This window comes from Tenrec ecaudatus, chromosome 5 (assembly GCF_050624435.1).
Source record: "Tenrec ecaudatus isolate mTenEca1 chromosome 5, mTenEca1.hap1, whole genome shotgun sequence".
Classification (NCBI taxonomy): Eukaryota; Metazoa; Chordata; class Mammalia; order Afrosoricida; family Tenrecidae; genus Tenrec; species Tenrec ecaudatus.
In genome coordinates, this window is record NC_134534.1 from 160,843,383 (window position 1) to 160,860,883 (window position 17,501).

Genomic DNA, 17,501 nt, shown 5'->3' on the forward strand with positions numbered 1-17,501 from the left:
AATCTGTTACACAAAATCCTTTCCTTAAAATTAAAGACATTCTATCTTTGTACTATTTGTGTTGGTAGACTGTCTTCTATAACCATTACTTTACATATTACACGTTGGGAAGACTCATACATCCCGGTCTCAAAACAGATAGGAATAGGATAGATTTATAAACCCAAAGGAGCCCTGTTAGTTTAGGGGTTACACTTTAGGCAGCAATCTGCTTGATCAGTAGTTCGAAAACAACAGCAGCGCTGAGAGAGAAAACTGGACTTTCTACTCCTGTAAACAATTCCAGTGTTGGAAACCCACTGTGGGGTCACTGAGTGAGTGGTGGCAGTGAGCTGAGTATAACCCCAAACACACCTGTTGGCACTGAGTATATGGAGGACACTGTTTCTATGTTCTTGTTGCTGGTCGATGCTGTCAAGTTAATTCAGTGAGCCCATGTGACAGGGTGAAAAGGCTCCACTGTTACCAAGACTGTAATATTTGCAGACGCAAACTGCCACATCTTTCCCCCACAAAGTAGCTTTTAAGTTAATGTGAACTTCCAACCCTTCAGTTAGCAGATGCGCACTTAACTTAACCACTGGGCCAGTTCCTTAGGAACAGAATTCTGGGACCAGAAATAAATTCACCGTATCTCTGGTCAACTGCTTTCAACAAGGGTGTCAAGTCAAATCAAAGGGGAAAGAGGAGTGTTTCCAACAAATGTTGTTGGGACAACCAGATCTTTACATGAAAACAGGTGAAGTAGGACTCATACATTTCATACAATATATAAAAATTAACTCCCAATGGGTTAGTGAACCTAAATATGGAACCAGTCATAAGAGTACAAAAAGAAAATACAGGAATAAAGCTGAAAACTTTTCTCTTTTTGACAATGAAGTCTTAGATATAAATTGAAAAGCTTAACCAACAGAAAACAACAGAAAATTAGACTTTAGTCATCAATATGAAATATATTAAACTTTTTTCTTAATTTTCAAAAACGAAAGAGAGGGTAAAAGGACACCCAAGTGGCTAAAAAACACAACACAAGGAACTCGTGATTCAAGCTGAAAAATCACACTCACTGCTATGGACTCTTTTCCAACTCAAAGACCCTACACAGGGTTTTGGAGGCTATCCATCTTTATAGCAGGAAGAAGTTCATCTTCCTCCTAAAGAGAGGTTGGTGGGTTCAAACTGCCAACCTTGTGGTGAGTAGTCCAACACATACCTGACGGCACCACTAGGGCTCCTCATTAGCCAACAGAAAAATGCAAAACAAAACTACAATGAGATTCCATTCTCACCCTTACAAAAATGGCACTGAGCAATTAAAAACCAAACAAACAGAAAATAGGTGCTGGCAAATTTGTGAGTAGAGTGCAGCCACTATATTAGTGTATTGGACAGGGTTCTCTAGAGAGCCAAACCAGATTGCTAGTAATTATATATAAATATATTTATAAAGATAGATATATAATTCAAGAAATGAACCATTAAATTATATACAGATAGAAAATACAAGAAATTAACAGTTAAATTATAAAGCAGTGAGACACTAGCAGTCCTTCAAGTTTTGAGAGCTGCCAGTTGCCAGTCCCCTTCTGTACAGAAAGCTGGGCTATATATACCCAGGCAGCAAACAGCAAGGCAGGTCCCCAACTGTCATCAACTGTCGGTCCACAGCTCCAGAGATGAACATTCCAATCGTGTGGGCTTAAAGGGACCTCAGCTTACAGCGACACAATCCACAGACTAGGTACCCCACAGGTAGTGTACCCCTTTAAACTGAGGCACAGAACAACCAAGGTGAGGCTCACCGAGCCATTGATCCCTCTGCCCTTCAGTTAATCCTACTTGTGTTTATCGGCCAGCCTGGCACAATAAACTATAGCAATTAGAGAACTTTAAAACATGGGGTAAATACCAGAATTAGATCTGGCTTCACACTCATACGACTAGCTAACAATGGAAAATAGTAAGTGTTGACAAAGATGTGAGATAAATGGAACCCCTGAATATTGCTGGTGGGAATATACGATGAGGTCATTATAGAAAATAATGATGTCTCATTAAAACGTTATTATTGTAAGATCTAGCAATACAACCCTCAGTGACACATACTCCTCCAAAAATAGAAAGCAAAAACTCAAATAGATACCGTATGTATTTGAGTATAATCCAAACCAAATTATCTGCCGAGGCACCTAATTTTACCACAAAAGCTGAATTAAAAAATGTGTTGAAAAACTCGGCTTATACTTGAGTATATATGGTACTTATACCTCAATGCCCATTCAACATTGTTCACAATAGCTAATAGGTGGAAATAACCCCAATGTCCACTAACAAATAAAAGGATAAACAAAATTTAGTATATACAAATCATGGAATATTATTCACCCATAAAGAACTTGTCATCTATGTAGCGACATAAATACATCTTGAAAAGATGCTCAATGACATAGATCCAAAAAGGAAAACTATTCCATGATGCAACTGACAAGAAATTCTCCGAATAGGCAAATGCATGAAGACACCCGTTTACAAGCATTGCTGAAGGGATACTAAGTTGCTGTGTGTGTTGATGAAAAACCTGGAAGTAATGGCAATGGCTGTACAACATTATGAATATAACAGATGGCACTGACTCCCACAATTAAAAAAGGCAGTCTCTAGGATGACTATTGTCTGGGGGAAACACAGTGATGGTTCTTGCTGGACCAAACCGCATCAACTAGAGCTGATGTCAACATAATTAGGATGTTATACTCTTTGTGAGTACAAATGTCCTCCTGCTTGCTGTGGAAGGATTTACAGAGGCATCAGAAGGGAACCTCAAACAGCAATTTGACCGGCGTTTGAGGGCAAACATGAAAACAGTTCTCAAATGGAGAGGCCGTATTTGCGTTCCCTTCCGATCACTGTAACTCATGGCCATAGACATGCCAGTTAGTCCTCTGAACACCTGGTAATGAAGTCCATCAGAAAACCAAACAGTCCTGCCTTTCACTGTGGCGAGGCCGGAGCATGTACACAGGGACAGAGAAGAGCTCAGGACACAGGGAATCCAGGTCAGACAAACCCTCAGGAACAGACCTGGAGTAGGGATACCAGGAGGGTGGGGGAAGAAGGGTAGAGGTGGGGGGAAGACACTGCGGGGGAAGGTAGATAGCAGTTGGTAAGATATGAAAATAATAATAATTTATCATTTCTCAAGGGGTCATGAGGGTGGGAGGGGGTAAAAAGAAGAACTGATATCAAGGGCTCAAATAGAAAGTAAATAGTTAGAAAATAATGACGGCAATGTATGATTCAAATATGCTTGATCCAACTGATGTATGGATTATTATTATAGCTGTAAGAACCCCCAAAAAATCTTTTAAAAAAAGATATTTGCTTTGCCAAGCTAGAGATCATAGAATTGTTAAGAATTCATGTACCACAGAGAAGAGGAAATGTATGTATAATTTTCAAATGAGTGAACTTTTCTAATCATTTATTAACTAGTTCTTATTTATTATTCCCAGTGTTAGAATTAAAAAAGAAAAAAAGAACTGCAATCCTCCTTGGAGGAGGGTAATCTCAGCCCTAAGTAAAGGAGTATAAAATAAACCCCACACAAAAGGACAGAGACTTTTCAGGGTGACCACATCAGAAACAGGTCACATTGCAGACAGTAAGAGCTGTTCCTCTGAACACTTGCCTAAGGGGTGAAAGCGGAGAGATGCTCAGACAGCGGACAGTGAGAGAATGGACTAATAATCACCTTTTCATTTTTCCCTCTGCAGACCTCAGTGCTCTTGGTAACTACTGTTTTCCAGGGGTAACAAAGAACGCTATTGCCACTGGATGACTAATTTTTTACCACTTATTAGAAAGGCTATTTTAAAATTTCCTGAAGAGCTTTATTTAAATCCTCAAATGTCCAATGGTTACATGACAGAGTGGTTTGCTGTTTCTCATTTCCTAAGTCATATAGCTTTAAAGTTGAGTGCTAAATTTGTCAGATTTGCTTCTCTTAATATTTCACATTTAAAGTGATGATTCGATTATTCTTACTAATTCACTTCCTTAGTTTTGGAACCATCAAGTCTAAGATTGGGCTTTCAAACCCATTGTCTTCATGCTGATTAAAGATTGTGTTCATTACCTTAATTCCTTTGCTTGTACTTGGCTGACAGTCCATCTGTTAACTAAGTCTCCTGAGTCAAGCTATTATATTTCAATATATAAAATACCATATATGTGGCGACCATTCCCTTTCTTAAATGAATTAAAGGCAGGTAATAAATGATGATGTGCTTTTGTGATTTGGAAGACAAAGGAAGAGTGAAGTGATCAGTTAAACAGAACTTACCAAGCCTCCCAGCTAGCCAACCTAATCAAACAAAATGGACATTTCTAATAACTCTAAAATGGTTACACATTTAAAATTTTAAATTTCCTAGGTTAAGTCTAATCAACTATGTATATATACAAATCATGACAAAACCTGTACTAGAATTCAGGTTTTCAGGAGCACGTTTAAAATCTCCCTTACGTACGTTAGTTTTCCAGCATGAGACTACAAGTCCCTCTACTAAAAATAGGATCTCCTCGGCAGTTTCTGAGCGGCCCATGGCTCTGCAGCACTTCCAGTTTCATACAAACCGTGCACTGTGGCATCAACTTTATAGTCCCTATTTCATTAGTTTGGTTAATCCTCACAACAACTACCCCCTTTGAAAAGGAGTTATATGAGGGGGTATCCCCCCAAAAATGAACATTTTTTTCAAAGCTATATATTTAAATTTTTTAAAGAAAACAACCGTATCACCTTCAAAGTGCTCTCCATGACACTCAATACATTTGTCAAATCTGAGATTCCATTCTTGGAAACATTTTTCAAACTCATCTCACAGAGCGAGGTCAGGTGAGTAAGGTGCGTGGGGCAAGAGGATGCTTGCGGTTTTCTGTCTAAAACTGGCACACTGAGATGGCTGTTTTGAGCAGGTGCATTGCCACGGTGGCAAAACCATCCCCCCCGTCTGCCACAAATCAGACCTTTTTTGTTGCACACAGTTGTGCAACCTTTTTAGAACCCCTAAATAGAAAGTCCGATTAACAGTCTGTCTGACCTGGTGGAACGAACTCCCAATGTCCTACAAGTTGACATTTTTGTCTGTTTGAGATGTTGACGATCATCCAGAGCGAGGTTTGTCACAAATCAATATTTCACCTTTTTTGAAATGAGAAAAGCACTCGTGGACTTGAGTTTTTCCCATAGTGCTGTCCTTGTAAGCTGTGTTGAACATCACAAGTTTCTGCAGCCTTTTTCCTGAGCAGGAAACCAAATTTCACAGCCGAACACTTTCCTCTTAAATCAGCCATCAAAAAAATGAGGTCTGAGCGAAAGAGCTTTCACAAAAAAATATTCACCGTGACCAGAGAAAACCTTCCCAGGTGATACCACTGGGTGTACTAACTCAGAGCGAGTTGCTCAATGCCCGCCTAATGGAAAAACGCATACTACTACAAAAGCTCGGCTCTGCCTAGCACAATTCTGGGGTTTTTGTGGTACCTCCTTGTATGACTTATCCACAAGCACAAGGCAGCCTAATTTGGCAGAGCAGAAAAACTTACAATTTTGCCAAGGTCTCTTGGAACTCAATTTTAGAGTTTCTACACAACAACTAATTACAAGCAAAGGGCTTAAAAACTTTGTAGAGAAATGGAATAAAAGATAACGGTATTTTCCCACAAACTTTTTGAACCTTCTCATCAAGGAACATGGATAGTAAGAGTGTATTTGAATAAATTCGCATCCTAGAATGTAATGTTCATTTTAAAAAGACTATCAAGCAGCCATATTGAATACAACAAAAACAAATTCAAGAGCAACATTATTTTACAAGGGAAGACTAATGAACATAAGCTGCCAGAGTATTGAAGCCCACACGCATTATAAATCTTTACATCACAGTATTTTATCAATTTAAACCTGTAGAGATGAGAACTCACATTTATAGCTATAAACAGCCATATGATCTTTGCCCAAATTAAGTCTTTATTAATGAATTGCTTAATTTTTATAATTAGATTCCTTAATGTAATTATTTGTAAGCATTATCATCTATAATCTCTTTATTCAGTTGAAATTTCTATGAGTAACTGGAACATCTAAACTTTACACGTCTACTTTAAAAGATTCCAATATTACGAGTGCACTTTAATGAGACCTTTGTCCATGTGACACTTCGCTATTACCATCTATTTCAGATGGAGGAATGGGAAGTACTCCCATTAGCAAAGACCTTAGCTCATTATCAAATTGCCTGCCCTAAAGCTTTTATTTTCAAATAACACCACTAGATGGTGCAAGGCGACTCAAAACTCTCACAGTTGCTGCCATCGAGTAGACAGCAAGGCTGCTGGCAACAGGCTCAGTAATTTCAAACAAAATTTCTATATGACAAGTCTCCTAGTTAAAAGCATTTGAGCTTTTGAGGGTTTAAACTTTATTATGGCATGTGAGAGGTTGAAACAAAAGCAATTAAATAAGTTACAACCAAATAAAATGTGGTTTTGCATTACTTTTTCCTATTTCTCTTTTAAGCGCCGTGGTGGTGACTAAATGGTCCAGGGTCCTCCTCAAACTTTTTAAACAGGGGGCCAGTTCACTGTCCCTCAGACCTGTTGGAGGGCTGGACTATAGTTTTTTAAAAAAAAAACTATGAACAAATTCCTATGCACACTGGAAGAGTCAGTTGCTAAGCAGGACAGGCAGCGGCGGCAAAAACACCAGGTAGGCCGGATAAATGTCCTAGGTGAGCCGCATGTGGCCCAGGGGCCATAGTTTGAGGATGCCTGTTCCATTGCTAATGGAAGGACAACGGTTTGGATCCGCCCCTGGGAGAAGAATCTGGCAATCTGCTCTCATAAAATAATGAGAAAACCTGTAAGTTCTCTTCTGTCCTGGTATTGATGCGTCAGCCTCAGAAATGACCTGTAAGAAAGTTCTAATATACTGTCCCCGGTATCTATGAGTCAGCCTCAGAAATGATGACACAGACACCCACCGACCACCACTGAGTTGATTCTAACTCACAGTGACCCTTCAGAGCAGGGGAGTGCTGTGTCCCTGGTTCCAGAGACAGGAAATCTGGTCTTTCTTCCAAAGAATGGCTGGTGAGTTTCAACACTGACCCCTTACTGTCAGCAGCCCAGTGCTTAACCCACTGTGTCACCACGCCTCCTTCAGAAAAGACGACAGACTATCAAATAGAAGGCTTTCTTTAATTTGTTTCTACCAAGGATTTATTTCCTACCTTGATACTTGAATTGCTAAGGAATTCTCCAGTTTAAGAAAAAAAATCTCCCCCCTAATCTATGTATCTTGTGAAGCCTGAGAAATTGACCGAAATTTCAAACTATATAAAGAAATATGGTCATTTGGAAAATGTTCAGGAGTATAAAACTGGTATGCAGACATCTCTGTGTGCTTTTTATTTTAGTTTTAGAGGCTGTCACTGTGGTGTGTAAGCCACACAGCAGCTCTGCAGTCCTGGGAGGAGCTCAATAAAGAGACACTAAATCTCTTAATACTCCCGAGGAAACGTCAGTATTACAGGACAGCCCTGTAATTAAAATGACAAGTAATGACCTTAAATCAAGAAGCAATAAGTAAATCACACTCATCGAGCTCTCTGTTTTAATGGAGAGAAAATGTGCAGTATTTTCCAGATTTCCTTAAATCACTTACAATAAAGTTTTCTCGGTTAAGTTATTGAAACAAAAGGTCATTCTGCAATGAACCTATATAAGAGGGAGGTTAGTGTGCTAGGCAACAAGTAAGAAGCCTTCAGAGACTAGACAGAGACCCTCCCAGAGTATCCGAACCCTCGCTTAATCTGGATCACTAACAACTGTGAGAGTTCACCACTGAAGTTATCAAAAGGAATTTTAAAGTAACAGCAGTTGAGAAAAGCAATTAATTATACTAGGTAGTACTTAAAGAAATTGCAATTAAATATATATTACCAAACAAGTGGATTTCAACCATTTTTTACATGTACAATTCAGGGACCTATGTTCCCCATGTTGTGCAATAATTCACCTCTGGCCTTTCCCATGTCCTTCGTCACCCTCAATGGACGTACAACTGTCCCATCCACAATCACTTCCCCATTTGCCCTCATACCTGCTCCAGGCACTCCCGAATAAACACTCGGCTCTATACAATGGTCTATTCTGGATATTTCATTGAAGTAGGATCATATGTGTCTGTAAGCAGTTTTAAGATAATATCGCACTCAAATATAAGAACAATTTGTTTTCAGCTCAAGGCATACACACAAATTACTCATTTTATTTATTTTTTTTATGAATTACTCATTTTAAGTGCACAGACTGTGAGACCTCACCACAACCAAGACAGACAACAGCCCCACCCCTCGTCCATTTCCTTGTGACCCGCTCAAGTGGGTTCTTGCTGCTGACTCTGAAGTCAGCTGCTGTGACACTGATCTGCTTTACATCTGTATAGCGTGTCTTTTGAAAATATCACACGAATAGAATACACTAGGCATGTTTTTACTTGTTTCACTCAGGTTAAGTCTTTTGAGAGTCACCCCTATGTGCTTATGTTTTTGCGTTTTGTTTTGTATGCTCATTTAATGACTTTGCATGGCCAGCTAGTATTCCACTGGGTGCATGTACCTACCACTTTTGTTATCTATTCATTTGGGTTGTGTCCAGTTCAGTTACTAACAACCATCTTTCTATGACTACTGGAAGAGCTGTTTCTAAGATTGGCAGTGAATAATCTACATGTAATAAGTGATGAAAAATTTAATATTGGAAGGGTCTGGGCAAATGCTAAAAAAAAGTTCTAGAATAGATAATTTGCAGTCTCATACTTCTGAACAATGATATACCTTCAAAACGTACATTCAGGGGGCAGTAAGAATAGTTTTTTAATTGGGTGGTATATAGGAATATATATGTGAGAAGGGGCTTTGTTAAATTCTTTTAAGGAAAAATGATATGTTGGTGAGAGAAATGTTAGCAAGTTAAATACAAAATTGGAAAATTAGCAATATAGAAAAAACATTTTTACTTAAAGAGCCACAATGTTTTCTTTTTAAAAGGGCAAACCAATTAGAATACATACTCATTAGTACGGGTACATTAAAATTGATTAATTGAAATTTAATTAATTTAAAAGCCAATTTTCACAAGTTTAAGATTCTTAGAACATGCTTTTTAAGCAATTGGGAGTCATGCAAAAATCCTAGGGCTATGAGTAAAATGCAGTATTATGAGTTTATAACTTTACAATTCAAATAAAGCATGTTTACCTTTGCTATAGGACATGTGATATGACTCGAGAATAGTATGGTCTGATGGATCTGTTCAGGACCATAAAGCTACAGATGCTTAAAAATATTTTTAAAATCAGTCAAAAGAAAATCTGACCCCCCCCCAAAAAAAAGGGACATCGTAGAACACCTAAATCTTTAAGGAGCTTTAATACTTACTGCAGAGACATTTGCCATTTCAAGGTCTTTATAAATAGCTAGATTCATAATTTCAAGCACCTGTTTGTTATTATTATCTACATTCTTTTTGAAACTGTATTTTGGCAAACACACCTACTTGGACCGATGAATTCATGAGGATCACAAACAAAGTAGATTTTGTATTGTGTCACCTGGCAACTCTCTCCTAGTAGGAAACCCTGGCATTAAAGATCCCAAATTTAGACAAATGTGTCAAACAAATTTCTTTTGGACCTCAACACTAGTATAAAAGAAAATGGGAATAGCCATTTCTGAACAACCAAACAAACAAAACACCTGCAAGTAAGTTTTCATTAAAAATATCTTTTTCTCTTGTCCCTTTCTCTGATTCAAGTAAAATGTACTTACCATACATACTCGAGTATAAGCCGACCCGACCATCAGCCAAGGCACGCCAGAGTACCACAAAAACTGCATGAAAAATATGCTGAAAAACTCGGCTTATACACGAGCATACACAGTAGTATACAATTACAATTATAGTAGTTCTCTCCTTCAAATGATCAGGATCAATACTGATTTGTTTAAAGAAGAAAAGAATTTCATCTTCAAGTTGTTTTTTCCTCTACATATTTTAGAACTACTTGACTCAGCAAACACCCAGGATACATCTTGGCCCTAACCCTGACTTACTCATTCAAAACCTCAGTTTTCACTGACAGGAAACGCAAATATTTCCTTGCTATTCAATTTCCTATAATATCTGAAATACATCTCTTTAGGACGTTTGGCACTGATATATTTAAATATTCAAAATCAGCTTTGGAATTAAACACATGACCTCTTAGCGGTCATAGTTGTCAGCCCTTCTAAAATCTAAATCCCTATATGGTCAAAGGACTACAGGATTAAGCCACTGATCCAAACCAGGCATGCTCAAACTACAGCCCGCGGGCCACATGCAGCCCGCTGAGGACATTTATCTGGTCCCCCAGGTGGTTTTTTAGGCCCCGTTTTGTTTTTTTTTTTACTTCAAAATAAGGTATGTGCAGTGTGTATAGGAATTTGTTCTTTTTTTTTTTTTTTTTTAACTATAGTCCGGCCCTCCAACGGGTCTGTGGGACAGTGAACTGGCTCCCTGTTTAAAAAGTTTGAGGACCCTTGATGCAAATCTTTCAGATCCCCGTGTACCTCTCTACCCACACGCCTACATGCCCTTGCCACTCCCCCCTTTAAGGGTTTCTTCTGGGTAGTCTTCCCTGACCGTTAGGAGCTAAGAACAATATATTTTATCACTGCTTATGTCACATTCTTCTGCTTCCCAAAGGCCACAGCCTTGAAAGGTCTATGTAGACCTGGGACTCTGTACTCATGGAGTACTGCAAGTTGGAATCAAGTTGACTGCAACCACCAACAACCGTGTATAGCGCAGAACCACAAGTGTTTCGTGAAATGAAGAAACAATAAGTATTTGATTTTTAAAAATAACCAAAATTGAATTCCTGCAATATGTGTATGTGTCAAAATAAAGTCTGGTGCTTGCAACCTGAGGATGTAGGTTAAGAACTAAAATAAATATACTGACCTGTTGAGCCAGTATATTTTCAATGGTGATTTCAGTATGCATTTGATTAATATGAAGCTGATTTTAATCGAGGCACAGATGTTGATCATGGGAAGGCTGGACTAGAAAGATGTTGGTGAATGACAATGAAAACACTGAGACTGTTAATTTTGCCTGAGAGCTTCATTTGAGGTTATAAGTAAATTTTAATGAGGAGGTAAATCCAAAAATAAGTCCATAATTTTTGCGATGATCAACTATAATTCTTTAAGACACGGCTTTTCATTTTAACCAAACTGTACAAAAATTTAAATATAAATACATAAACATATTAGAAAATATATATTTATATATCATATAAAATGAGATAAATATAAAGAAAATATACTTTCACGGAGGAGGATATGATAATATTTAGTATACATAGGGAAGTGAATGTTCTTATTTCTTATTTGTGAGTCAACACTGGGAATTAATTAAACTGCAGAGGGATATAGTGTCCTCCCAAATGTTCTTACCTGTGCCTCTCCGAGATCATTATTCACCACGGTAAAGTTCAGCCCAAGTTCCTCCACATCACCTTCATAGCTTTTGAGAAAGAGCAAATTCTTATATACTTCAGGATCTAATGAAGCTAGATGATGAATGTCTACATCTGCACTAGTTCCAAGCAACTTTGAGAGGAAGAATCCGGCAAAGGGCAGCTCCACCAACATATTTTCATAGAGAGCCTTCAAAGGAGAACATGAACAATGATTAGCATTTGACATAAACGCTCTTCCCCCAAACAACACATTGATGTTGATGTTTTAACAGGATGCCAGGGATCCCATGGTGGCGGATAGTCTTTTCATGAGGAGGAGGGCGCGGCAGCTAAGATTTGGTGAGCAGAGATCTTGCACAGCATTAAGCATTCAGGGACTGAACTCAATGTGTGGACAATTCTATAGCAGCTTACCATTAACGGATTTTAGAGCTGAAATCCTAGAATGTTAGTGCCAAAAGAAAAGTTTAAGAGACTAAAATCTCATGTAATAATAAGTTGACACAACTTTTTTTCTGGAAAGAATCAGATGGTAAATATTTAAAGCTTTGTAGGCCAGACTACTGTCAGAACGGCTAACCTCTGCCTTTGGATTTCAGACACAGCCAGAGGCACAAGAGAATGAGTGTGGTGGTGCCCCCACAAAACTTTATTTATGAACACAAATTTGGGTTCCCTGTAATTTTTCCATGTCAAGAAACTATTCTTCTTTTGATTTTTTTCCCCGTCTCAACTACTAAATACACGATCATTCTTAGTTCAGGCTAGATTTGTCCCAGAGGCTATAGAGTCTGCCCACACCTGTTCTGATGAAAAATAATTAAAATAAAAAACACACACACCAAGTAACAAAAAGAGGCAGAAAATTCTGAAGACTTGCCCAGATATTAAAGAGTTAGTACATGGCCAAATTGGTAGCAGAAAAATCCAGGCCCCCTAGTTCCAGTTCAATAATCTTTTTACTACACCTTTTAACCTACCTTTCTTGCTAAGAAATGCAAAGTGAAATTCTTTTTTTCTTTTATAAAGATTAATTAAGAGGTAGTAAAATACATACATCTTACATGTATAAAGCTAAAGAGTTTGTACATTTAACTAACACCCAGTCATGATCACCCACATCAAGGGAACAATTTATATTCCCTCCTCACTGAAAGTTCCCAGGTGTCTCTGCATAGTCAATACCTTCTTTCAACCAAGCCAATCACTATTTTGACTATCACAATTGGAGAATTTTGCCAGTTCTAAAACTTTACAAATGAGGTTATACAATATGTCCAAACTTTTTATCTATCTCAACATAATGTTCTTGAGATTCATTCAAGCTAACAAAATACATGTTATGTATGTATTGGATGATGGATATCTGACTCTTCAGGTTGGGCTATAGTTAAATCCATTAAAAAGTCATGTACAAATCTTTGTGTGGATGACTGAGTTCTCTTTAGTATATAAGAGCCTGCCACATATGGCAAATTTCTACTTTACAAACTACTGTAATAAGCTATGCTTTAAGAGGTACGTTTTGATGTATCAAAATGTTCTGCAAGCTACTGTTTTACAATTAGCGCTATTATATTACTCAAAGAATAACAAAATGAAAACCATCTATTTGGTATAGATGATCGTCTCTTATCCATGAAACTAAACTCAGAAATCACTCTTCCAAACAAGAGGTCAGTCATGTAACCCACATCCAAATAAACTCAAATGCTAAATGTTAAGATTCCTAAAACATATCCAGGTGGGCTAACTAATAGGAACAGACACAGACTCTACAGAGTTGGAGCTATACTTCTGCCATCTTTCCAGGATATCAATGTTTAGTCTACCTGGTATCATTTGACTCAGTACATTCTTTCCATAGTTACAGTTTCCATCACAGTTTCAGTATTAACTAGACCAGCATGCTTAGGGTTCAAAGACCAGGCTACCATGGGAAAATGAAGGATAACCTAATCAGATCACAAAATGGAAGATGACTACATCATTAAAATTACCTCTCAACGTTGGCTTTTGCTACTGTCAGGTGTAAGTCACTAACATGTAAAAGCGTTAGATAGGAGATTCTTTACTAATGTCATAAAGGTCATGGAACAGTCGGTAAGTGAGGAGGGTTGTTGTGGTTAGGTGACATCAAGTCAGCTCTGACCTGTGGTGAGTGACCTTCTGCACAACAGAGAGACACTGCCCAGTCCGGCCCCATCCTCACAACGGTTCCCTTTGTTACAGTCACAGTGAGGAGTAGGTGTACTATAGTCTCTCTGTGTGATTCTTAAATACACGGCACATATTCGATGAGCTAATTTACACACTTAATTGTCTCCCCCTTTTCTTCTGAAACTACCAATCAGGAAGATGAGCAGAATATGCTTGAAATCTAAAATTCAAAGACTTAACCTGGCTACATAAAAAACATGCCCAACACATACAATGTGATGATGAAATTAAGACTTCCACCACACATGTCTGTGGCCACTTCCAGAAGTGAGTTTCAGCCTCATACACCTACTATCCTATCTTATAGGTAAATCACATCATTCTGTTCACCTTAATTCTGATCATTTTCTGCAATCTCCTATCAATATAAACATCATCCAAAGTGTTCCTTTTGATTACAATTGTATGAAAAAGGAGAAGACATAGTTAAGAAGCCAGATAGCCAATGGAAATGGTGGATTTGTTTGTAGTAAGATGATATTATATAGTTCATTAACTCAATAGATGAATGAATGTGAAAACCCTATCAGGTCATTTACATGAAACCATTGGGTTACTTTTGGTCTGCTTAATTATGTCTTCTTAGCGTCACTGTCTTTGATGCATGACCATAAATCACCTTCGTCATATGTTTTGGAGCACAGCACTATCAAAGGAGCCTTGCTTTTTGAACACCTCACATTTGTAATCAGATAGAGAAACTGAAGTTAGCAACATGGGGGAAAAACAAAACTGTCAGTCAATGCTTATGAACACAAAGTGTGTGGGATGGTGGTGACGGCATAGTTGTAAAAAAAAAAGTATGGCCTCTCCTCCCTCTCTCCGTTTCTCTGCCACCCCGAGTGTGGTGGTGCTCCGACTTCACCATGTCGTCTCATAAGACTTTCAGGATCAAGAGATTCCTGGCCTAGAAACAGAAGCAGAATCAGCCCATTCCCCAATGGATTCGAATGAAAACCGGTAATAAAATCAGGTAAAACTCCAAGAGAAGACATTGGAGAAGAACCAAGCTGGGGCTGTAAGGAGCCCCCTGAAGGGTGGCAAGCATGGCCGCATTTTCCCAGGCTCAGATCATGACTTTTGTCCCCATCTGATGACTTGAACGTCTATTGGCAAATAATCTGGTTTATTCCTTGTTTTTTTGCTTCCTAATCAAGTTTAGCAATAAATGATGTAAGGCTGTTGGTGTGAAAAAAAAAGTATGTTTGCGCACATCAGATACGTAAAGATATCTAGAGTGCCACTGGTTTTACAAGGTCAAGATAACCTTTCTCAGAGTGAGGTTTCTACTGGTTTTTCATAATTATGTGTTGATTAGAAACAGTAAAATTCCTATCTTTTCTATGAGGGAAAAATGAAAACAAAAAAAAAACAAAACAAAAAAACCGAAACAAGGAAAGCAAAGAATGGTACAATCCTAGCACACCAGCCATATGCTCTTTAATTAGGTTTTTAATATATAAAATATTATAATTTAACAATTTTGTAAATGTACACCATGCTGACATGCCTATTTATGAAACATTGTATCTGACAAACAGGTAAATTAAATTTCCAGAAAACTACTGAGATGTTTTAAATAGCACCCCTTCCCTTGGCCCCCGGGGGTTAATCTACCTAAGGCACTTGGGTTCACCATCTGTTAACCATACACAACAAAGCATTCCCCTTCACCTATGATTACAGATGTTTTTTGCTAGGTAAATGGAAGGGTTATGTCCTTGTGTTTTTGTTTCTGATTTGAAGACTAATGATTATCCAATTAATTTTGAAGGATAGCAAAAAAGCTTCTTAATGAGAAAACAAGTGGTAAAGTGATGACTAGCATTTCGTCATTTGCTGATAATCTCAAGAAAGAGTTATTTTTTAAAAAGCCCCAATCTGCTTAAAGCTAACAAGGGCTAATACTATCAACCTGGAGCATTTCTAAGTACCATTACTTCTACATGAATAATGAGCTCAAAGTCAAGGAGAACATTCTGCATAAAACTACATGATTGATTCAAGGTGTTGAAGAAAAGCCCTCATTTGTACAGTGGACTTTTAAAAGTAAACTGGAAGTGTAAATCATTTCATGTTCAATATATAAGGTCATTGTTTGCCATTTCTGCATTACTAACAATAAACCGATAAAATCTGTTAAATACATCAGAGCTACCTGAATTTTAAACAGAAATCCCATTGTGACTCATAAAATGCAAATGCATAGGTATAATTTTTTACATAAGGCAAGTTTAAACCTTTAGAGCATTTAATATACAAGCACTAATAAATGATAGCACTAAAAACTATGATTGCATCAGCTAAATGGATTATAAATTAAATTTCCATAATGTATGCATTTGAGATACAAATGTAAGCATAAATCAAGGTATTTTCTAAACACAGGTTAATTATACAACTTCAAAACTGTCTATTTTTTATGCAAAATAATTCACTTAGCATTTTTCATATTGGTCTTAATTCTCAGCCAGTTGCACCATCCTCATTCCTAGAAGCCTATCAATAATGACTTGTCAGGAAAAAATGGCAATAGGTATATTGAAAAAACCTGTAACGTATTTTTCAACTGTCTGTCTTTTATGAGTGTTTATAGCTAGAAATTGTGCCAAAATGATTTGAAATAAAAAGGATTAATTATAGTAGAAAGCTTTTAATATAAGTGAGTGCAGTTGCAATGCAATTAATGCAAATTGTGGCATTATCAGGAGAATAAATGTGAGCCACATCACAGGCCATTTTTGTTGGCTGCCAAATAACTTCAGTAATTTACTACATTAAGAATCAATAAAAAAATAATGCTTTTCAAATGCATCTCTATCAATCTTCAGGTAGTTTCAAAGCGAACAGTTATAACTTAATCTAAAAACTATATAAGAGATGATACCATGTTTTAAAGCCACTGTAGTGGCGGAAGATAATAATTTTCATTATTTCAGACCATGCACGTGAGTTTTAAAAGAGAAATGCAAAACTGAGGAGGATGTATACAAATAAGTCATACATTACTTGATAGCGCTGTTCCCAAACGTGGTAGAAATTGAAAACCAACCAACCAACCATCCAACCAACCTACGCATGGTCTCCCAACTGGGATTTTAGCCATTTTATAAGTTCTTTCTGGGGCAGGAGGCATGTAATCTTTAGTGCATGAGTCCGGTGCCCAGTCATTTAAAAACAGCATGTTCCAATCACGGGTCCTCTGCTCTGTCGGCAAGTAGAGCATTGCTGTGAAACCTTTTGTAAGTCAAAAGGGCGTGAAGCAAAGCAGCAGTTCCCCGTAATTTATATAAGAAAAACTCCCGGGTGCTGTCAAAGCGAAAAACAAAAACACAACCACCTAACTCGCGGCTCCATGGCGTCGGTTCATAGTGGTCCGAATCCCTGCGGGCGGCCAGGCTTCTGCTCCCCTGCAGTGGCAGTCCCTGTCCCGCGGAATAGCGACGAGTGGGACGAGGGTGCAGAGCCAAGAAAGAGCTTACCAAACCATGTATGAAAAAGCACCTAAAACCGCAACCACTGCCAACATCGCGCGCCCAGCCACGGTTCTGAGCGGTGGCCCGCGTTGCCCAGACAGGCGGGCGCTCGGGCGCCGCACAGGAGGGGCGCACTGCCTTAGAATGGCGCCCAGCCCAGCAAACACTGACCGCTAGGTTCTCGTTTTCTTTTTGGAAAAGTGAAATTC

General features: G+C 38.1%; 1 protein-coding gene across 2 annotated transcripts in view; it reads right to left on the reverse strand.

Moving 5' to 3' along the window:
* The window catches only part of UBE3C (ubiquitin protein ligase E3C), a 144,199-nt gene that overhangs the window by 23,763 nt on the left and 102,935 nt on the right, over nt 1-17,501 (reverse strand). For both annotated transcript variants that reach the window (XM_075550177.1, XM_075550176.1), the window contains exon 19: nt 11,571-11,783. In XM_075550177.1, coding sequence (XP_075406292.1) covers nt 11,571-11,783 — 213 coding nt within the window. The remainder of the gene's footprint in view (nt 1-11,570; nt 11,784-17,501) is intronic.